At 35.9% G+C, this 23852-nt stretch overlaps 1 protein-coding gene across 1 annotated transcript in view; it reads left to right on the forward strand.

The window, feature by feature from the left end:
* GRID2 (glutamate ionotropic receptor delta type subunit 2) overlaps positions 1-23852 on the forward strand; it is a 1183642-nt gene that overhangs the window by 596823 nt on the left and 562967 nt on the right. Inside the window, exon 5 of the mRNA XM_059414235.1 lies at positions 12569-12622. Within this exon, the coding sequence (XP_059270218.1) occupies positions 12569-12622 (54 nt within the window). The remainder of the gene's footprint in view (positions 1-12568; positions 12623-23852) is intronic.

The raw sequence follows: 23852 nt of genomic DNA on the forward strand, positions 1-23852 counted from the left end.
GTTTTATGTAGGAAGACTGACTAAGTTTGAGTTACTGGTATAGATCCTGAGACAAGAACTTGGGTACAGATGATTTATCAGGGAGTTTGTCCCAAAAAGCACAAGTAAGGGAATGGTAAACATAATGGTAAACACATAAGATTGTGTTACCAGGAATGAATTAAAAGGTGGGCAAATGGAGCTCAATCTTGTGGGGAGCCTTTGGAATATACCTCTGAGTCATTCCCACAGGAGGGTGGGGAGACAGGAGCATTTATCCACCTCTTCCCATCACTGTTGGTTGAGAGTTGATCTCCAGAGATGCTAACATACCCTCACTTCTAGGTTATGTTTGTGTGTGGCCAAATGTGCTGGATACAAGTTGTCAGGAAGAGAAGAGAAGGGATACAAGCTCTCAAGGTGGCATAGGTCAATATGCTGGAAACTCATTTCCCCTGCAGTTGCAGGGCAGTTCACCTGGGCTGGGGGGAGGGGGCAAAGTAACCTTCTCACATCTACAGTCACATTATGGGGCAAATTGACCTTATAACAGGATAGTTCAAGTCCAGTTCACAATACTTATTGTCTGAGTCAGGTCCAGAGTTAGTTTTTGGAAATATAAAATAGATAAAACACCATCCCTGCCTCAAGAAGCTTTTCGTAGGGTAGAGAATGTAGTCAAATTAAAAAAAAATATATATATATATATACACACACATATATATAAATTAAACGTGTTCAGAAATGGTGATTCATATCCTCATTTATAAGACAAGTTTATGGTGGGAGGGGTGTAGTGATCATGGAAGACTTCTTAGAAATGATGAGGATAATTATACCTAAAAGATACCTAGAGGCCAGACAAATAAAGAAGAGTGGGGGAGTTGGGAGCAGAAGCCAGAATGATCACTATATAAATGTGAAAAGTGAAAAAGGAGAAAGCAATCATAGGCAGTATTTGACAAGACTGTCTGCGAAAGTCATTTGAAAGCTCATGTGTTAGGTGGAAGGAGATCTGTTGTCCCATAGATGGTAAATGGAGAGATGTGGAAAGCAGAGTATGTAAGTAACTATTGTTGCAGATTCCCTAACGGGAAAAAAAAAAAAAAAAGAAAGGGGGGCACCTGGATGGCTCAGTTGGTTCAGCGACTGCCTTCAGCTCAGGTCATGATCCTGGAGTCCCGGGATCGAGTCCCACATCGGGCTCCCTGCTTGGCAGGGAGTCTGCTTCTCCCTCTGACCCTCCCCTCTTCTCATACTCTCTCTCTCTCTCTCTCAAATAAATAAATAAAATCTTAAAAAAAAAAAAGAAAGAAAAGAAAGGGACTCAAAGCTCTACTGAAATTAGTCTCCTTTAGAGCAAACTCGTCCTGTTCTACCATCAGGAGAAGGGAGCAGTGAAGTTAAGACTGTGTTAATTTATTTGTAAAATGGGAAATGTAATAGCAACTACCTTCAAAGGGTTGATATAAGACCAAAATGATGAAAGGCACTGAAATGTTTTAATACACATCCCCCAAATGGTAGCTGTTGTTATTCAGATTTTTTTTGCTTTGTTTCTGATTTTTTAATTTTTTAATTTTTTAAAAGATTTTATTTATTTATTTGACAGGCAGAGATTACAAGTAGGCAGAGAGGCAGGCAGAGAGAGAGAGGGGAAGCAGGCTCCCTGCTGAGCAGAGAGCCCGATGTAGGGCTTGATCCCAGGACCCAGAGAGATCATGACCTGAGCTGAAGACAGGGGCTTAAACCACTGAGCCACCCAGGCCCCCCTGTTTCTGGTTTTAGAGGGGCTGGAACTTGAGGGCTTAAAACCATTTCTACCTGTTGAATGCTAACTCACACATTTGTGTGATCCATTTCTGGGAAAGGTGGAGCGGTGTAAATGGGATTCAGGGGAACTAGTCATTTTGTAGAAGTTGTGCTATTATAAATGCTGACAGGCAGATAAGCATCCATGTAAACAAAGTTTTAAAAATAATTCAAAAAATAATTTAATGAGATCTAAAACGTGTCAGATGATTTTTGAATACTCTTGATTCTGTGATCATAGCATAGGTTCCTTTGTCAAATTCTGTAATTCTGTTCTACAAATGACATTTTGTTTGAGCAGTTAACAGTTGGTGCCTCAGTTTCAACTGACATTTTGTTACTAAACACAGTTCTAACACCATAAGGTGATTTGTCAGTGGTAAGAAAAAGATGGTTTATATTTCACCATAGTGAAATAGCACAGACGGGAGAGTCAATTGCTTGAAATTCTGGAAATTGTCCATGCTGTCAAGTCCAACACCATTGAAAACATTTTTTATGGTAGGCCACAAGGTATACTTTTTATGAAAGAACCATGAAAGAAATTTAGAAACCTGAAAAAGCTTGAAGGTCTTGTTTTGATTTACAAAATGTTCAAGGATCATACCTCCAATGGGTTTAAATATCTTGAGAATGACCTAAACAGTTTATTTAGGAATATGGCCATGGAAATTCACATTTTGCATTTCTTTATTTTTCTTTTGGGTACTTTATGTATCAAAACTAATAAGACCTTTCAAATACGTTTCCCCCTCCAAAGTCTTTTGAGTCCAGAATCATCGATATTTTATACCATTCTTGATATTCTAGAAGGGAGAGTCCCTGTGAAATATTAGAAGAGTCCAAAGATAAGAGAAACACTAAACTAGGAATGTCTTTTAATGAGTAATAATCAGCATCCATATTGGCTTCATCAGTAATGAGCTGTTGATAACCCAGAATACAGCCAAGTTACACAAAGAAGAGTAGTAAACTGTTTAACTACAGAAATTAGATGCCTAATGTCCTTACTGCCTTACTGCCACAATAAGAATCATGATCTACATTTTCTCTTCTAGATGCTTTTGACACTTCATCCTGTGGGGCTAATCAAAAGTTTTGTTATGAAAAGAGAGCAGGAACAGAGAAATACACACACACACACACACACACACATATATATATATATGTATATGTGTGTATATATGCTATATATATATATATATATAGTTGCTATTGCTGAATCAGAGAAACAGTTCTCTATATATTCTTATATATAATGTTTTATATATATATATATATAATATATATAATATTGATCAGTTAATCCTTATAACAAGTTACATTCTAAAAAGAAGATGGGGGACGCCTGGGTGGCTCAGTTGGTTACGCAGCTGCCTTCGGCTCAGGTCATGATCCCAGCGTCCTGGGATCGAGTCCCACATCGGGCTCCTTGCTCAGCAGGGAGCCTGCTTCTCCCTCTGCCTCTGCCTGCCATTCTGTCTGCCTGTGCTCGCTCTCTCCCCCTCTCTCTCTCTGATAAATAAATAAAATCTTTAAAAGAAAATTAAAAAAAAATAAAAAGAAAAAGAAGATGGGAATTAAGACTCACTAAAAGAAAAATTTTCTTTTACCACTTCAAGGTAAAGGTCATGGAGCAGAATGGAAGATAAGACTGCCTTCATTTCTCAAAATTTTCTATGGTTCATAACCTTTCAAAAGTGCACAGTAGATAAAAATAAGTTATACACTGGAGTTTAAATACATAAAGCAACCGTTTGTATCATATATTGTTATACAATATTCAGTTTAACTGTAGTTATTTTAATTCTGAAAAAAAGCGAACAGTTTCTGAAACCTGATGGAGAAGGCTGTGAAAACATTATGTAGAAAATTGTTTACTAATGGGGGCTTAAGTGGGTAGGAGAAGAATGAATGAAACAAGATGGGATTGGGAGGGAGACAAACCATAAGTGACTCTTAATCTCACAAAACAAACTGAGGGTTGCTGCGGGGAGGGGGTTTGGGAGAAGGGGGGTGGGATTATGGACATTGGGGAGGGTATGTGCTTTGGTGAGTGCTGTGAAGTGTGTAAACCTGGCGATTCACAGACCTGTACCCCTGGGGATAAAAATATGTTTATAAAAAATAAAAAAATTTAAAAAAAAGAAAGAAAAATTGTTTACTAGTTATTGATTCTGGATTCCACACCCAACTTAATGATTTGGGTGAGTTGCTTCAGTTTCTTCTCATGTAAGGTGGACAATGAATGTGGTGCTTACATCATAAGGATATAGTAGACATTAAATAAATTACTGTATATGTATATGCACTTGGTGCCCAGCACATAATAGTCACTGAATAAATATTAGCTTTTATTATTATAAATATACTATAAACAGCATTTAATAAACTTTTACTGAATTGAATAAATATACTCATAGTCATTTATGAGTAGTGTCGTAAATACTGCAATAACCTGAGTAAAGGGAAAGAAAGTTAACAAAGGAAAGAGGTTAGCAAATGAGTTCTGACAATGTTCCAAGTGTTTTAGATACATTCATCTGTGTAAACCTTACTACCTCTGAAAAGAGCAATATTCCTATAATCAGGAAAGTGAGACTCAGAGTAAGTAATATATTGACTATCAATAAGGAAATCTGGCATTTGAACTCAAGTCCAGTTTTTCAAATTTTATGTTTTTCCTAATATCACAAAACCTCCAAACTCTGAGGCTTTGACTTTGGAAATTTTGAATATGATAATTCTATACTTCATTACCACATAAGTAATCAAGAGCTCTTCATTGGCAAAAATGTGAGTTGAGTCATTTTCTTGTTATTTATTTATTTTTTAATGATGAATTCCCATCCAGTGACTTCCTTTCAAACAAGTTTATCAAATGGTTTAGTCAAAGGTGAGGTAGGGATATCCACAGATACATAAACATGAGTTAGGACTATATAGTTGTCCTTTTTTCCACAAACAGCATTTAGTGAAAATTTGCCTTGTGCCTGGCAAAAATTTTATTGAAACTCTATTATATATCATTTATTTTTCTGAGGGTATAGACCAATGATCAAAATGAAATTCTTAGGGTTGTGAAGTTTATGTCCCTAGTGCACGGAAAGAGGCAGTGAATCGTGTGTGTGTGTGTATCTGTGTGTGTGTGTGTGTGTGTGTGTGTCTGCTTCATGTGGGATAATGCATGGGGGGATTATCAGAAGTGGGTGATTACAGAAGTCATGCCTGATGAAGTGATGTTTATGCTGAGTCCCACATGCAATGCCCAGGGCTGTGTCGCTGTGTGCATCTGTCCTTCTGGTGAAGAGCAGTTCAAGAAGCAGGGTAAAGGCCAAAGCAGGACTGTGCTGGAGAACCAGCAAGAAAGCCAGTCAGGCTAATGAGGAGGGAATAAGGGGAATATAAAACACAACCCAGCTGGGGCGCCTGGGTGGCTCAGTGGGTTAAGCCTCTGCCTTCGGCTCAGGTCATGATCCCAGGGTCCTGGGATCGAGTCCCGCATCGGGCTCTCTGCTCAGCGGGGAGCCTGCTTCCTCCTCTCTCTGCCTACTTGTGATCTCTGTCTGTCCAATGAATAAATAAAATATTAAAAAAATAATAAAAACACAACACAGCTCTCACAGTCAGTTACATAACTCAACATGATTTAATTAAATTAACAAACCTGGGTACAGGTTTGCTCAAAGTGCTAGATGAGCACGACCTTGGGGATAATACTTCTTGGTGTTAGGGAGATGAGAGTTGAGAAAGGATTTGACATTTATTTCAGTCTGAGTTTTGAGAAACACTTGTCAAGGAGAGAAGATAGAGAATAGATCAAAAGGAATGAAGAAAAAAAAAGAGCAAAGCATGAAGTTCACGGTGGTGAAAAGCTTGTATGTTGTATTTTGATGTGATCAATAGACTTCTCTATAAGAAGCATTTTCCCCTTTTATTTGCTTCAAGATAACAAGAAAGTCTTATTTCATAAATCCCAGCAATTAAGAGCCAATGTGCCCCGAAATCATCATCATTAAACGGAGATCAAATCCAAGTAAGAACTTGCATTTATTTGTTTGCCAATTATACTTAGGAAGTAATTTACTCTGTCAAGAACCACTTAGCTATTAAAAAACGAAGAAAATCAAAAAAATATTTTAATGTAACATTAATTCCCTCGTTGTACTGAAGGTTAACATTTTAGAACATGGCATGAGAAAGGAATAACGGTTTCTGAACAACCACTACTTTTCCTAATTGTTTTGGGGAAAGTACTCTTCAATCACCACAGCAGAACATCTAAATGAAGCCCAATGCAACCAAAACTTCAGAAAGAATTAAAGCAGTTAAACCGTGGTCCCCTGCCCTGGAAATGATTGTTAGAACCTTACTTGTATCCTCATTGGTCAAAGTATTGAAATCATAAATTCACTTTTGGTAGTTGTTCAATCTCTCTTCAGTAATTTAGGACACAGGAAGGTGGGTCTGTGTGATAGGATGAACACAGATTCTCTATTGTGTGTGTGTGTTAGTGCCCATCTTTCCACATTAAGAAGCAGAGAAGGTAGTATACTTTTGGCCAAATCTCAGCGGTGGCTTATTTCCATCTCCCAGGGGGTGTGGGAAGACCCAACTGCACAGCAGTAACAATAATTCTAGCATATCCGTTTATGAAATAACTTTGGCAGTAATGGCAAGAGGATTTGGATGAAAGTGTATTTGTGGTCTTCCAGCTGGAAGATCAGAGCAGAGATTCTAAAGCAAAAGGCACAGAGTGGGATGGCAGATAGTAGCTGCTTGGATAAGAACAGAAGAGAGTTGCGGACCCATGCTGAGCTCAAGGGGAAATGCAAACAAGACAGTCATTTCAGAATATCCCCGTGTTGCCCAGTATCAGCTCTCGAGGGCTTACTCATGCCATCTGCTGGATATATTTGGGATTTTAAAATGAAATCGACACAATACTCCAGGGTCTCCCTGGACTGTGGCTTTGGCGATTCTAGTGAAAAGAAAAATGAAAAACAACCCATCTTTAAAAAAAAAAAAAAAAAAAGCAATGGAAATGAACTCCAGGTTGACTGTACCTTAAGAAGTTTTGTATTTTCACTTCGCATTTTGAAGCACTGGAGTATCTAATGGAATTTCTACTAGCAGAACTTTGTGGTTGTGCAGTTTTGTCATATATGACATTTGGGACACTGGAGGGAGGGTTTGGACTGTAAATCCACTGATCTTCTAAGAATCTACTATATGCTATAAACTTTATACATGATATATTTCCTTTTTATACTTTATTGGAGAGTATAATGATTGCGTTTCTTTTGTTTAATTACAAAGGGGGTAAAAAAGTTAAAAAGAGAAAAGAACAAGTATCATTATTTGGCCAAAACTACTACATATGCATTTGAATTTTACATAAAATATGGTAATTCAAGTTTTGTTCCTGTATTTCTAATTGTTTTATGGAAAATGTCCTCTGTTAGTCACTCTTTCTGTAGGATTATTTTAAGGCCATGATTTTAAAATTAGAAAATTCCTTGTGGGGTTTCAATAAAATTTTAGAACTTTTAGAAATATGTGACTAAATTAACATTTCCCCAAAGTACTAATCCCACAGGATTTATAATGGAGAAAATTGGTCTCCCCACGAGTCAGATCAATTTGGAATATGTCAATTCCAAATATCTCCTCCTGGAATTCCATAAAGCATATTCATTAAAATGGAAGAGTTGGTGTTTATTGAGAATCTACTATTGTTGGTTGCATTTGAGCTTCACTATGATTTTATTACGTAGGCAATGGTGTTAATCCTAGTTACAAATGACGAAACTGAGGTTTATAGGGTTGGTAATTTCCTCAAAGTCACACTGAAAGAAAACAGAGGCATTGACTCTTACTTTAGAGCTCACACTCATAGGTCTGAAGCCATATGTCCCCCAATATTATTCATATTAATATGAATTTTATGTTAATTACTTTCAATATTGATATTAACCTGCTTAATTCTTTGGGGAGTGATGCAGTAGTGACACCTATTAATTTGGTTAACCTAGCATTTCTAAATCTACTTGCTACCAAATGTTTATGAATTTTAGTGGAGGTAGTATCTCACAGAATATAGTTCTAGAAACAGAGATATAAGCTATAGTCTTACGATAGATGAGGAGCCAGGAGGGGAAGAGCTCTTTAATATTTCTCTGGCCGCTTGTTCCAGCGTAACTGTTGGTGTCCTTCCCCAAGCATGTTTCCACCTGGCGATTTGGAATAGACAGGAATAGGAAGTAAACACCTGAAATCCTCACTGCTGCAGGTGTACAGAGTGCTGGAACGCTTTGTATGAACGTGTAATATTTAGTGCCTCCTGCAAAGGGAACAAGTTTAATTTAGTTAAGCCACAAGGTTGAGTGAAAAACAGCATGTTGCTGTTATTGTTTAGTCAATTAAATTGTCCTCTGTGCTCGTAGGAACTGTTCCACATTTATTACCAGTGAGATACATGCTCTGGCAATTTCTTTGCTTCCGATTGTCTTATATTTAGCACATCTGAAGATTTAAGGACAAATGATGGAAGACATGGTGATAAATTGTCAGGCTTTTCTAAAGATTCAGAAGTTCTAAAGTTCCTGCCAGTGACAGATGGTCTGTCCTTACTCATCGCTTGTCTTTCTGACAGGGCTTGATTTTTTCCCCCTTTTTTGCTCAATTCCTTTAAAATAAGCTCAACTTCTTGGGAGGCAGGGTAGTCTCATTTGTTATAACTATGTGCTTTGTATCAGAGTCGAAGCAACTCTATATGAACATACCCCATGCTCCTTTACATGACTAATATACACATGCCTAGTGATAAGAGAGAAGCATGGGGTAAGAAGGAGAGGAGGAGCAGATTAGGAAGGAAAATCCATATTTCCTTTCTGTTATTTTGAATACCAAACATACAGGAGTCCCCATTGGATGGTATTTTTCTTGCTGACTTGCCCAAGTATAATGCTGACTGAATAGCTCCAGCATAATATGATCTTTCAAGGAGTGTTTCTTATTGTTATGGTAATAAATTTTTAAATTAATTTTTAGGATCTTCAATACTTCATAGCAATCTAAAATTTCTTGAAATTTTGGATTAAGAAATACAATTAGTGTTTACTAACTTGCTAGACAATTATAAGAATCCTCGGAATGAGAACACACAATTCTAATAATGAGCTCAGATGTAAAATAGGGTCCTGGTGAAAAAAAAAAAAACAATCAATTGCTTAATCTATTTCATTGGCTTCAGATATGTTTACTGCTGAAAAAGGAGATGAGATACTTAGGTAAGGAAGATGGGGAAAGGAAAAAATTTTCCCTCCTTGTGTTCTAATGTAACTGTGAAAATAAATATAAAGGTTTAAAAAATTCTAGGATATCTACAATCACTTCTTAATCTTTTATCCAGAATTCAGTCCTTCACATTAGTAATGCTGCTAGTCTGATACAGCGTTACTGAGACTGAGGTATATCAGGTGAAAAGGGACTGATATTACTAAAAAAATAGAAAAATTGTCAGATGATTTGATTTTGCTTTACAATATCTAGGTGCCTTTTGTTATCCACACAAATTGCTGTGAATTTTTTTTATTTAAATATGTTTCTCCTAAGAATATTCATTATGTGTTAGCTCAGTGTGATAATATGCAGAAAGCATAAACCACATTATCGCTCCATCTTTTCTTTTAACTTGGTTGTAATTTTACTTTTCTGAAGGGGATGCATATATATGCAAAGTCACATGCTATATGCTAGTATAGGTATAGTAATACATTTTATTTTTATCTGTACAGTATATCTGTTCTAGTCATTTAAGTGAAAGAACTCAAAGCCTACCAGGTTTCCAAAGTCTAGGTTGTTGAAGTGCCTGTCATCTTTTATGCCCCTTTGTAAATGCTCCTTCCATTTCCAGATATCAGTTACCATTTTAATTAGTAGCTTTTTCATATCACTTACTTTTAGTGACACTCAATTATTAAAAAATCAGATAACTCATGCCAGCTCATTGTTTATGCATAAAGATGTTAACATAAAGCTAAGGAAAGTATATTCCTCCTCAGATGATGAATGGAAGCATTAACATTTTGTGTACAACATACCAATAAAAAAGCTTCAGAGTTTCTTTATAACAGGGTGCCACCTTACTACATGGATTTGAGTTGTGTACACCTATTTTGGTATGTAATAAAAGGGACAGACATATCTACCTTTTCCTTCTTGAGTGCCTTTCTGGCATAATTTGTTTTCCTTTCCCAAAGAATACTGGGCTCATGAAAAAAGGCCTGAATATTTGACATTTGTGAAAAGGCCACCAAATATTGCATGGTTTGGAAACCATGCCTTTATAAAATCACGGGATTTAAAATTACTCTAATGAGCTATTTATTACAATTTATTAAGGTTAGAAAAATGTGCATAGCTAAGATTAATAAAAATGCATTACATTAGATAAAATAGGCTAAATTACTCTAACAAGGAGACCCAAAATGTAATGTGTCAAGAGGTTTATTTCTGGGTTAGCACAGTACCACATCAGGCAGTAGTAGAACAGGGTCTGTTCCAAGAATTTAAGCTGTTGTAGTAAATGATTTATTTCCTTATCTGCAGTAATGTGCTAATAATCTCTTTCCTTGTTTCAAATTCATACTATGAAATGGCTTGTGTATCCATACTCATGAGTGAAATTAAAAACAGGAGTGAAAGAAGATAATCTCTCTGCTGACCCTAAGCAAAGGAGGGTGGTAGAATTAATAGAACCATGGCCTTAGACGAGATACTCACCTTTCTCCTCTATGGAAATATGAGACTGAGCCTGGACTTCTACGCTGTGCCATGCTTTTGCCTGAAAGTTTGTTTCAGGTCAAAGTGTGAAAAATGAATAGGAAAATGGTCCAAACAAATTATCAGTAAGTTACCACTGCAACCTTTATCTTCTACCTCTTTCATAAGTGCTGTTGTACAAGACAGCTTCTCATTTAAAAAGGTCCGCAGGTTAATGAAGGGTTCTAAGAGCCCAGATGTTGCCTAATCTGTCCAAATGGTATAGATTATCGGCATGAAGACAATTTAAGCTAAACTGAGCCATCTCCTCACTCTACTGCTGATGTTGTTTCAGTAGGTTCTTTCAATCTATATTTTGGCTTTCATTTCTCTTTGACTTCTAGCTATTACCGTATTTTGGTCATTTTTTTTTTTTAAGTCACGGGCTTTTTAAAAAAAGATATGTCACTCTATTTAACTGGAAAACTATTTTCTTCATATCAGAATTTCTGGTTTGTATTTCTTTAAATTCTAAGAGCCCTTGCTTATTTTCGAACACTTTTTTTTTAACACTTTTTATTGCTAATAAATTAGTGATTGATTTGTCTAAGATGATTAAAGAAATATAATCATAAAATTAGAAATAAGTGCTGGTCTTAATGGCGTAAAGTGATTTCTAAAACTGAAAACTGCCAAAGTCATATTTTCTACATTATTTTGCATATAAATGGAAAATATATGTATTTTTAAAAATGATGATAATAATGATGTTAATTAAAAATAAATAACATCTTCACTTATATGGTGATGTATTATCTATATACTTCAATAAATTCATAGGGACAGATGTGATACGTATTGAAATAGTACAAAATTTATACCAAAATTAAAACAAAAATACTGGAAGTAACTACATCCTTTCAGAAAATATTGAATCATACAAGAAATATATTTCCAGTTGGAATTCTCATGATTCAGTGCATCTTTCAACAGTCATTTCTCAGTTGGAAGAAGAATAACCAACAAAACAATCACAGTATTATAACAACTCCTTGATAGTTATTAGAAAGAATCTTCATTTAAAACCCGATCTGTGGGCATTATTGCTGAAAATATGAGAATAATCTTTTATAAAACAGTGTCACCTGTTATAGGCCTGTATGCCCCACAGCATGAATCATAAAAACATACCTTAAAATATGTATAAGATTGGATAGAATGGAAAGTAATACAAAAGCTACCTCTACCTTACTGTGCCCCCCCCATGCCCACACACACTCCATACACACACACGTGTGTGTGACCAAGCTTACAGTTTTTAGCCCAAGCCAAGAATCATTTAGAATCCATTTATTCAAAGTTAGTCAAGATTGCGACCTATATATTGTTTGTTTTTCCTTTTGCATAAATTTTGTTTATGTAATTAGCAGCTAAAAGCTACTGAAGTTATCCACCCACAACTTAATGTTAATATAATCTTTATTGCTTTTAGTTTTTACATTCAGACAACTTTACAATTGGATCTCCTTAGAGAACACAGTACAAAGTATTTCAGAACACAGAGCAGTTTGCTTTAAGAAAATAGCAAGCATTTACATAAGGAAATAGCAGAAGATAAGAATGTTAGAGCCAGACTGTAGAAATAGAATAGAAAGCCATCAAACTTTACTTGAAATAGGAAATGTGATTTGAACTACCAGTTAAATCACTGTGTGGTATTATTTATTTTTTTAGTTGAAACCTATTTTTCTAGGCTTGTGATGAATTTTATTTTCAAACTTAATTAGCAAGTCTACAGTGCATCCGCACGTTGAACACAAAAGCTTCTGTGGTGTTCGGCTAACAGTTTTACATCTTTAATTTAATAACAAAGATCTTTCTAACACGTGATATGGGTTTTGTTTTTGTTTTCGTTTTTTGTTTTTCTCTGCCATTTGCAAGTATATTCATTTGGTTTGGTTTGGTTTTCACTATTAATGCTGACTGATAGCTGGTTTGTTTTCTGTTCTAGGTTGTGGAGACTAATTTGGTTGCTTTTGACTGTCACTGGATCATTATAAATGAGGTAACACCAACTAAACCTTATTGTCAACTCTGGGTCCTGTTTTCATACAGTGAATCACAGCATTTCCTATGGCCTCGGAATCCTAAGAGGAAATAGAACACAAAGTAAACTTTGAGCTTCCTGACTGGATGCTAACTAAAAATAGAATAAGGAGTTTTAAAAAATTATAAATGGCTTTGTATGAATAAGATAAATGGAGATCATCTTCCCACTGAGTATCTTTTAGTCTTTTCCGCTGGCATACGCTGACTGCTTCGGGAAATCATCTTTATACAAAGTACAGTTCTTCTTTGTAAGCAAAGTGAATTCCTCCCAGTGGAGTACTTGTGTTCCATTTATATTTTAATGTTGTTTCTAGAACTTTTATATCCACCCCCCTTACACAAGGATTAAATAGTTCAGCATATGAATATGAATAAAAAATAGATATTTTTTTCTTTTCATGATGAAATACAACTATTTTAAAATCTACCAAGTTGTCAAATGCCTTATGAAAGTTTATTGATTTTTGTAAAAAAACAATACAAAGATTAAGGATACATTACAACATAAGAACTCTGTGAGATAAATCGTTCCATTGGCACCTACCAATAGGAATTGGAAAGGATAATGAGCAGATCAGTCATGGACAAATAATGAGATCACATGAATTTGTCCTCAACAAGAGCTGGTATTCACGTCATACCTATTACTTATGAATAAAAAGAATGCACTGTTTATCTGTTAGCTGTGTTACTATGGATATGTAATATAATCACCCTGTGTCATTTGCACAGTAAGTATATTTACTTTATAAGCTCATTATAAAAATTAAGTGAGATTTTATCTCACACTCTTAACATATGCTGACAAATGACACTCAAAAATGGTAATACAGTAATGATTATATTACACTAAAGTCCACAGACCGGTTTCCCACATGTTAATGTGTTGAATACTAAACATTATTCTATGAAACAATAAGGGAATGAGGTTCATGGAGGGTAAATGATTTTACACAGAAAAATAAAAATAATTCAAAGTTTCAAGTTGTGTCTTCTACACATTGGTAGAATTTTGGCACCATTCTTTTTTTTTTTTTAACAATAATTAACATATTATATCATATTAGTTTTAGGTATATAACACAAAGATTATATAAAAATGAATTTATATATGTATATATAAATTTATATATATAAACATATACACATATATACACATACACTTAAAATGACTACCGCAATTAGTTATCGCATATTACCATACAAAGCTAATCTTTTTTTCTTGTGAAGAGAACATTTAAGATATGCTCTCATAGCAGCTTTCAAATATGTGATATGATTTTACTGACCATAGTCACATGCTATATGTCTCCATGAATTATTTATTTTAAAACTAGAAGTTTGTATTACTTTTCCTTTAAAAAAAATATTTATTTGAGAGAGAGACAGAAATAGTACAGGGAGAATGAGTGGGGAGGAGAGAGAGAAGCAGGTTTCTCACTGAGCAGGGAGCCTGACACAGGGCTCAATCCCAGGATCCTGGGATCATGACCCGAACCACAGGCAGACGCTAACCAACTGAGCCAGCCATGCACCCCTGAAGTTTGTATTTCTTAATTCCCATTGCCCATTACCCCATCCTAATCCTTTTCTCCTCTGGCTCCCACCAATATGTTCTCTGTATCTATTAGTTTTACTCAGTTTTGTTTTTTCATTTTTTTTTTATTTTTAAGATTTCACATGTAAGTGAAGTCATAAGGTATTTGTCTTTCTCTGAGTTATTTCATTTAGTGTAATACCCTTATGGTTTATTTATGTTGTTGAGAATGCAAGATTTCATTCTCTTTTAAAGCTGAGTAGAATTCCATTCTGTAGGTGTGTGTCTCTGTGTGTGTATGTGTCCATTTATCCATTGATGGACACTTGGGTTGCTTCTATATTATGATTACTGTAAGTAATGCTGTAATAAAATGGGGGGGTGCTTATATCTTTTGAAATTAGTGTTTTTGTTTTCTTTTAATAAATATCCAAAAATGGAATTGCTGGATCACATGGTATTTTTTTTTTAATTTTTTGAGGAAACAACATACTGTTTTTCATAGGGGCTGTACCAATATATATTCCTACCAACACTGCACGAAAGTTCCCTTTGCTCCATATCCTCCCGATTCTTATTATTTCTTATCTTTTTGATAATATCCATTCTAAAATGTGTGAGGTGAACTGAGGTGATTTTGATTTGCCTTTCATTGATAATTAGTGATATGGAGCATCTTTTCGTGTGCTTGTTGGCCATCTTTATGTCTACTGTGGAAAAAAGTTTGTTTAGATCCTCTGCCCATTTTCAGATTGGTTTTTTGGAATTGAGATGTTCAAGTTCTCTATATATTTATATTTAAATATAATTTATATAATAATATATATAATAATAAACATAATTATATATATGTAAGATTCATGTATTTATTTTTGTGGGGAAGCACGAGTAGGGGGAGGAGCAGAGGGAGAGTATCTTCAAGCAGACTCCTCACTGAGTGCAGAAACTGGCAACAGGGTTCCATCTCATGCCCAGGAGATCATGACCTGAGCTGAAAACAAGAGTCCAACACTTAACTGACTGAGCCACACAGGTGTCCCTCTTTACATATTTTGGCTATTAACCCTTTATTAGATATATGATTTTCAAATACCTCCTCCCATTCAAAAGGTTGCTTTTTTATTTTGTTGATGGTTTCCTTCACTGTGCAGAAGTTTTGTTTGTTTTGTTTTTGTTTTTAGTTCGAAGTAGTCCTAACTTCTTAGTTTTTTTATTTTGTTGCCCTAGTCTTGGAGTCAAATCCAAAGTCCTGGCCAAGACTTATACCTGAAAGCTTTCCACCCTTTTTTCCCTCCCTTCCCCGGACGAGCCCCAGGCCTGCCTCTCCAATTTCTTATATCAGAGAGATCATATGGTAATTGCTTTCTCTGATTGACTTATTTCACTTAACATAATACCCTCTAATTCCATCCATATCATTGCAAATGGCAAAATTTCAGTTTTTTGATGGCTCCGGTAGTTTCCTTTGTATATATAAATGAAACAAGATGGAACTAGGGAGGGAGAAAAACCGTAAGAGACTCAATCTCAGAAAACAAACTGACAGCTGCCAGGGGGTTTGTGGGGAGGGATAAGGTGGTCGGGCTATGGACATTGGAGAGGGTATGTGCTATGGTGAGGGCTGTGAATGGTGTAAGACTGATGATTCACAGACCTGTTGGGGCAAATAATACATTATATGCTAATAAAATAAAAATAAAAACAAAAAAGAATATAGGTAGTTTCTAAGCTGAAAGATAGAGGTATGGGGCTCATTATTTCCCTCTACTTTTGTATATTTTCAAAATTTTATAATAAACATTTTTTCTTAAGTAGTTTTAAAAAATTGAAAAAAAAATAAAAGCTTTCCAACTTGTTTTCTTAGAGGATCTTAATGGTTTTAGGTCTTACATTCAAATCTTTAACCCATTTTAAGTTAATTCTTGTGCATGGTATAAGACTCTAATTTCATTCTTTTGTATGGCTGTCCGATTTTCCCAACACCATTTATTTTGGACTGTCTTGTCTGTTGGATAGTCTTGGCTAGTTGTTCTAAATTAACTCACTGACCATAAATACCTGGGTTTCTTTCTGGGCTATCTAATGTGTTCCTCTGATTTATGTGTCTGTTGTTATGCAAGTACCACATTGTTTTAACTACTGTTGCTTTGGAATATAGTTTGAAATTGGAAAGTATGATGTCTCCAAGTTTGTTCTTCTTTTTCAAGGTTGTTTTGGCTATTCAGGATCCTTTGTGTTTCCATACAAAATTTTAGGACTGTTTGTTCTATTTATGTGAAAATGCCATTGGGATTTTGATAGGGATTGCAAGGATTTTATAGATTGCCTTGGGTAATATGGACATTTTAATAATATTAATTCTTCCAGTACATCAGCATAAAATACATTTTCACTTAGTTGTGCTTCTTCAATTTATGTTTTCCATATCTTATAGTTTGGAGTATACAGGTCTTTCACTTCCACAGTTAAATTTGTTTCTTGATATTTCCTTCTTTTTAAGCAGTTGTGAGTGGGACTATTTTCTTAATTTCTCCTTCTGTTTTTGCATCAACCCATAGATTTTGGTATGTTACAGTTCCATTTTCATTTGTTCATTCCCTTATATGTAATAAGTTCTTTTTCTCTGTTTTTTTAAGGTTCTCTTATTAGCTTTATGTTTTGAAATTTAATTATAAGTTGTCTTGGTGTGTCTGTCTTTGGGTTCCTCTTCTTTTTTGACTTTCCGGACTAATTGGATCTGAATGTCTATTTCCTGCCCCAGGTTAGGGAATTTTTCAGCCATTATTTCTTCAAATAAGTTTTTTTGTCCCTTTCTCACTCCTTCTCCTTTTGGGTCTTCTCTGATGCAAATTTGTTCAGTTTGATTTTATTTTATAGGTTCCTTAAGTTATCTTTAGTTTTTGATTGGTTTTCTTTTTGCTGCTCTGACTGCATGAGTTCTACTGCCTTATCTTCAGGATAACTGATCATTTCCTCTTTTTTATCTAGTGTGCTGTTGAAGCTTTCCAGTGTATTCTTCAGTTGAATTATTGTGTTCTTCAGCTCTATGACTTCTGTTGGTATTTTCTTATATTTTTTATCTCTCTTTGAAGTTCTCAGTTTTTATTTATCTTCTCCTGAGTTTGGTGAGCATCTTTATGACCATCACCTTGAACTCTTTATCAAGTAAATGAAATATCTCTGTTTCATTAAGTTTTTTTTTTTCTGGGGTTTTGTGATATTCTTTTGTTTGGAATATATTCCTCTGTTTCTTCATTTTGCTTGACCATGCTTATTACTATGTATTGTATAGCTTTCTCTCCCAGTCTTGCATGAGTGGATTTGTGTAGAAGATGAACTGTCATTCAACCCTGCCCTAGCTCTTAGTTGCCTGTGAAACCTTTGTGATTGTCTAAGCAACCTGATTTATTCTTCATCAGTCCCAGTTGGTTGAAGTTGTGCCAAACTCTGCCACTGTTTCAAAGGGAGGGATCCAAATTAGCACCTAGTTTCATGCTTATTCTGTGCCAGATGCTCAGGCACCACTTTTTAAAGGATGAAAATACATACAGTTCTGTAGGACCACAATTGTAAGCCCTGCTGGCATCCAGACCAGTCCATGTAGAGGGGCTCCCTTGCTGACAGCTGTAAAATTTGGGGTTTCAGACAAATGTATAAGCTCCTTTCTTGAAGGTACTGACAAGCTGTAGTGAAGCAAGGGCACAAAGATGGCAACATCTGGCCCATGTAGCCTCTGGGTATGTGGCAATCCTGAAACCTGCCTTTCTGACTGACGTTCCAGGACAAGTAAAATAGGCTTTCTTCACAGGAAGATGTAGGTGTTTCAGTCTATTCTCTGTGCTATGACCTGGGGATGGTAACCTGCCAAGAACTGTCTCTCTGATTGTTTCAATCCCATGGGGCCCAGGAATGCAACACCCCCTGGACCTCAGAGCCAACTGCTCAGAGGGTGTCTCGTGTGTGGACTATGTGTATTTGCTGATTTTAACAGGACCACAGGTTAATGTGAGGGTAAGGCATGCCTGCCGGCTTTAGTGGGACCACAGGAGAGTGAAGGGCTGAGACACCTGACAGCACTAGCAAGGAAAAGTGACATTGCAAAAATGGTGGCCACCAGCACCTTCATCTCCAGAGAGAGGCCAACAGGCCCCTGCCCTTCTGGCAGATGCATTAAGATTAGCAAATGAATTTCTTTCAAATATACTCTAGATGATTTTCAAACTGCTGCTTTTGCACTTGGTCCTGAGGTGAATGAGTCTGTGTGTACACCCTTTAAAAAATGGAAACTCAGTTCCCTACAGCTCTTTGGGGCTCCTAGATGTAAGCCCCATTGGTTTCCAAAGCCAGACACTTTGGGGGCTTATCTCTCCATTGTAGGTCCTAAGAATTGGGATGCCTGAGATGGAGCATAGACCCCTTGCTTCTCAGAGACAAGCTCTGTATTTGTGAGATTCCTCTCAACTGTGTGTCACTATGCTGGGGGTGGGCTTTTTGGAAAGAACACATCTCTGCCTCTCCTACCCATATTGATAAAGCTCTTTAATTTTTTGTTGTGGGGTAGCTGCTCAGCTGATTTCCAGTAATTTTTCAGAAGGGATTGTTCCATATGCAGCTGTTGATTCAATGTGTCCAAGTGAGAAGGTGAATTCAGAATATTCCTATACTACTTATTAATTAATTAACTTATCTATTTATGTATTCATTTAAACTTAGTTGATGCACAATATTGCATTAGTTTCAGGTGTATGATACAGTGATTCAACAAATATGTTACGCTCACTACAAGTTTAGCTATCTTTTGTTATCTTACAGCACTATTATAATATCATTGACTATATTTCTTATAATATCCCTTTTAATCTCATGACTTATCCATTCCATAACTAGAAATCTGTACCTTCCTCTCCCCTTCACCCATTTTGCCCATCTCCCCAACCCTCATCCCTCTGGCAACCATTAGTTTCTTCTCTATAGGTCTTTTATTTTTTTTGCTTATTCATTTTATGTTTGTTTTGTTTTGTTTTAGATGCCAAATTTGAATGAAATTATATGGTCTTTATCAGTCTGACAAACTTCCCTGGTGGTCTAGTGGTTAGGATTCGGTGCTCTCTTTATCAGTCTGACATATTTCACTTAGCATAATACCCTCTAGGTTCATCTATGTTGTTGCAGATAGCACAATCCTATTTTTTAAATTATTTTTATTAAAATATAATATATTATTTGCCCCAGGGGTACAGGTCTGTGAATGATCAGGCTTACATATTTCATAGCACTCACCATAGCATATACTCTCCCCAATGTCCATAACCCAACAACCCTATCCCAACCCCCACCCCCCAGCAACCCTCAGTTGTTTTGTGAGATTAAGAGTCTCTTATGGTTTGTCTCCCTCCAGATCCCATCTTGTTTCATTTTTTCATTCCTCTGCCCCACAATCCCCACTCCCTGCCTCTCAAATTCCACATATCAGAGAGATTATTTGATAGCTGTCTTTCTCTGATTGATTTATTTCTCTTGGTATGATACCCTCTAGTTCCATCCACATCATTGCAAATGGCAAAGTTTCATTTCTTTGGATGGCTGCATAGTATTCCATTGTATATATATACCACATCTTCTTTATCCATTCATCTGTTGATGGACATCTAGATTCTATTCCATAGTTTGGCTGTTGTGGACATTGCTGCTATAATATTTGGGTGCATGTGCCCCTTCGGATCACTACATTTGTATCTTTAGGATAAGTACCCAGTAGTGCGATTGGTGGGTCATAGGGTAGCCCTATTTTCAACTTTTTGAGGAACCTCCCTACTAATTCCAGAGTGACTGCACCAGCATCCATTTCCACCAACAGTGCAGGAGGGCTCCCCTTTCTCCGCATTCTCGCCAACATCTGTCATTTGCTGACTTGTTAATTTCAGCCATTCTGACTGGTGTGAGGTGGTATCTCATTGTGGTTTTGAGTTGTATTTCCCTGATGCCAAGTGATGTGGAGCACTTTTTCATGTATCTGTTGGCCATCTGGATGTTTTCTTTGTGGAAATGTCTGTCCATGTCCTCTGCCCATTTCTTGATTAGATTATTTGTTCTTTGGGTATTAAGTTTGATAAGTTCTTTATAGATACTTGAATACTAGCCCTTTATCTGATATGTCGTTTTTGAATACCTTCTCCCATTCTGTAAGTTGTCTTGATTTTGTTGAATGTTCCCTTTGCTGTGCAAAAGCTTTTGATCTTGATGAAGTCCCAATAGTTCATTTTTGCCCTTGCCTCCCTTGTGTTTGGTGATGTTTCTAGGAAGAAGTTGCTGTGGCTGAGGTCGAAGAGGTTGCTCCCTGTGCTCTCCTCAAGGATTTTGAGAGGTTTCTGTTGCAAGCTGAGGTCTTTCATCCATGTTAGTCTACTTTTCTGTGTGGTATAAGGAAATGGTCCAGTTTCATCCTTCTGCATGTGGCTGTCCAATTTTCCCAACACCATTTGTTGAAGATGCTATCTTTTTTCCATTGGAAATTCTTTCCTGCTTTGTGAAAGACTAGTTGACCATGGAGTTGAGGGTCCATTTCTGGGCTATTTTGTTCCATTGATCCATGTTTCTGTTTTTGTACCAGTACCATACTGTCTTCATGATTACCACTTTGTAATAGAGCTTAAAGCCTAGACTTGTGAGGCCACCAATACTGACTTTGTTTTTCAACATTTCTCTGGCTATTTGGGGTCTTTTTTGGTTTCATATAAATTTTAGAATTATTTGTTCTATTTCTTTGAAAAAAATTGATGATATTTTGATAAGAGTTGCATTAAATGTGTAGATTGCTTTAGGGAGTATAGACATTTTCATAATATTCGTTCTTCCAATCTATGAGCATGGAATGTTTTTCCATTTCTTTGTGCCTTCCTCAATTTCTTCCATGAGTACTTTATAGTTTTCTGAGTACACATTCTTTATATCTTTGGTTAGGTTTACTCTTAGGTATCTTATGGTTTTCGATGCATTTGTAAATGAGATCAACTCCTTAATTTCTCTTTCTTCTGTCTTGCTGTTGGTATCTAGAAATGCAACTGATTTCTGTGAATTGATTTTATATCCTGACTACTGAATTCCGGTATGAGTTCTGGCAGTTTTGGAGTGGAGTCTTTTGGGTTTTCCACATAAAGTATCATATTATCTGCAAAGAGTGAGAGTTTGACTTTTTATTTGCTGATTCAGATGCCTTTTATTTCTTTTTGTTGTCTGATTGCCGAGGCTAGGACTTCTAGTAATATGTTGAATAACAGTGGTGATAGTGAGCATCCCTGCCATGTTCCTGACTTTAGGGGAAAACTTCTCAGTTTTTCCCCATTAAGAATGATATTTGCTGTGGGTTTTTCATAGATGGCTTTGATGGTTTTGAAGTATGTACCCTCTATGCCTATACTGTAAAGAGTTTTGATCAAGAAATGATGCTGTACTTTGTCAAGTGTTTTTTCAGCATCTATTGAGAGTTTCATATGGTTTTTATTCTTTCTTTGATTAATGTACTGTATCACATTGATACAAATATGTGGATGTTGAACCAACCTTGCAGCCCAGGAATAAATCTCACTTGGTTGTGGTGAGTAATTTTTTAAATTTACTGTTTGATCCTATTGGCTAGTATTTTGGTGGGAATTTTCGAATCTGTGTTCATCAAGGATATTGGTCTGTAATTCTCCTGTTTGGTGGGGTCTTTGTCTGGTTTTGTGAGGAAGGTAATGCTGGCCTTATGAAATGAGTTTGGAAGTTCTCCTTCCATATCTATTTTTTGGAGCAGTTTCTGGAGAATAGGTATTAATTCTTCTTTAGTGTTTGGTAGAATTCCCCTGGGAAGCTGTCTGGCCCTGGGCTCTTCTTTGTTGGGAGATTTTTGATGAGTGCTTCAATCTCCTCAGTGGTTATGGTTCTGTTCAGGTTTTCTATTTCTTCCTGGTTCAGTTGTGGTAGTTTATATGTCTCTAGGAATGCATCCATTTCTTCCAGATTGTCAAATTTGCTGGCATATAGTTGCTCACAATATGTTCTCATAATTGTTTGTATTTGGTGTTGGTTGTGATCTCTTCTCTTTCATTCATGATTTTATTTATTTAGGTCCTTTCTCCTTTTTTTCTGATAAGTCTGGCCAGGGATTTATCAATCTTATTAATTCTTTCAAAGAACTAGTTCCTAGTTTCATTGATTTGTTCTACTATTCTTTTGGTTTCTATTTCATTAATTTCTGCTCTGATCTTTATGATTTCTCTTCTCCTGGTGGGTTTAGGCTTTCTTTGATGTTCTTTCTCCAGCTTCTTTAGGTGTAGGGTTAGGTTGTGTACTTGAGACCTTTCTTGTTTCTTGAGAAAGGCTTGTATCGCTATATACTTTTTTTTCAGGACTGCCTTTGCTGTGTCCCAAATATTTTGAACCTTTGTGTTTTCATTTTCATTTGTTTCCATGAGTTTTTTCAATTCTTTTTAAATTTCCTAATTGACCCATTTATTCTTTAGTAAGATGCACTTTAGCCTCCATGTATTTGTTTTTCCCCACCTTTCCTCTTGTGATTGAGTTCTAGTTTCAGAGCACTGAAAATATGCAAGAATGATCCCAATCTTTTGGTACTGGTTGACTAAAGATTAATTAAACCAATTAATACTTAGAATCATTAAACAAAAATGTCCCTTCCCTTCTCTTCTTTGATAATATTACATAGGGGACCCATTAATTACTTTTCCCCCCATATCCAATTAAACTTCTAACAACATGCCTGAATCTTAAAAGTGTGAACCCACGTAGAGATCCTGGAACACCAGGAGTCATCTGTCTACTGCTTCTGTATCTGTTTGTGCTATGGGAGAAATCATTCCTTCATATCATACAGAGGAAGCCTGAGGAGACTAGAGTGTATTTCATTAGTGACAAATATTAAGGAAATAATAACAATTTCTATTTTAGTATAGATTTCATAAACATTAGGAGTCTTTTTAAACTTACATTTAAGTTAATTTAATAAAATATTAGAAGGAAAATGTCTTTAAATGTATATTCAGCAAGTTGGGCCACTATTTTGTAAATAAAACATCCACACAAACAAAGCAATTTAACCAGCAAATAAATCACTAAATGTTAGGAGTATAGGAGACCACAATTCTTTTTTTCCTCCTTCACACTTGGATTTTCTACTGTAAGCTGTCATAACTTTATAACTTCACCTTTACCATTACTAAAACCCTTGTGTCCTTTTTACATGCAGTCCTTCTTACTAGTCCTTGAACAGAGCTGTCATTTTTTGGGGGCAGGTCAATACCACCTAGCTTCTGAAAAATCTGATGTTCACAGCCCACAGTTTATATTTGTTATTATTTTTACCTAAATTAGGTTCAAACATGTTTTCTGTACTTTCATTCCTAGGAAAAATCATCATTATCCATATATCTGCAGTCAACATTCTTCTAAGTGATTCCGTTTAGTTACCTTGTTTTCTCTGAGATACAAAATATGCCTTTGGAAACTTAACTCTCAGTACCTTTACTTTGTTTATGAGTTGCTTATACAAATTTATAATGAATGAATTAAAATTATCCTAGTTTCCATAAAAGAAGAAACATCTATTTCTCAAATTTGCTAAGAAGTTAACAAACTCTAGAAGTAGTAACAA

The sequence above is a fragment of the Mustela nigripes genome, chromosome 1, assembly GCF_022355385.1.
Source record: "Mustela nigripes isolate SB6536 chromosome 1, MUSNIG.SB6536, whole genome shotgun sequence".
Classification (NCBI taxonomy): domain Eukaryota; kingdom Metazoa; phylum Chordata; class Mammalia; order Carnivora; family Mustelidae; genus Mustela; species Mustela nigripes.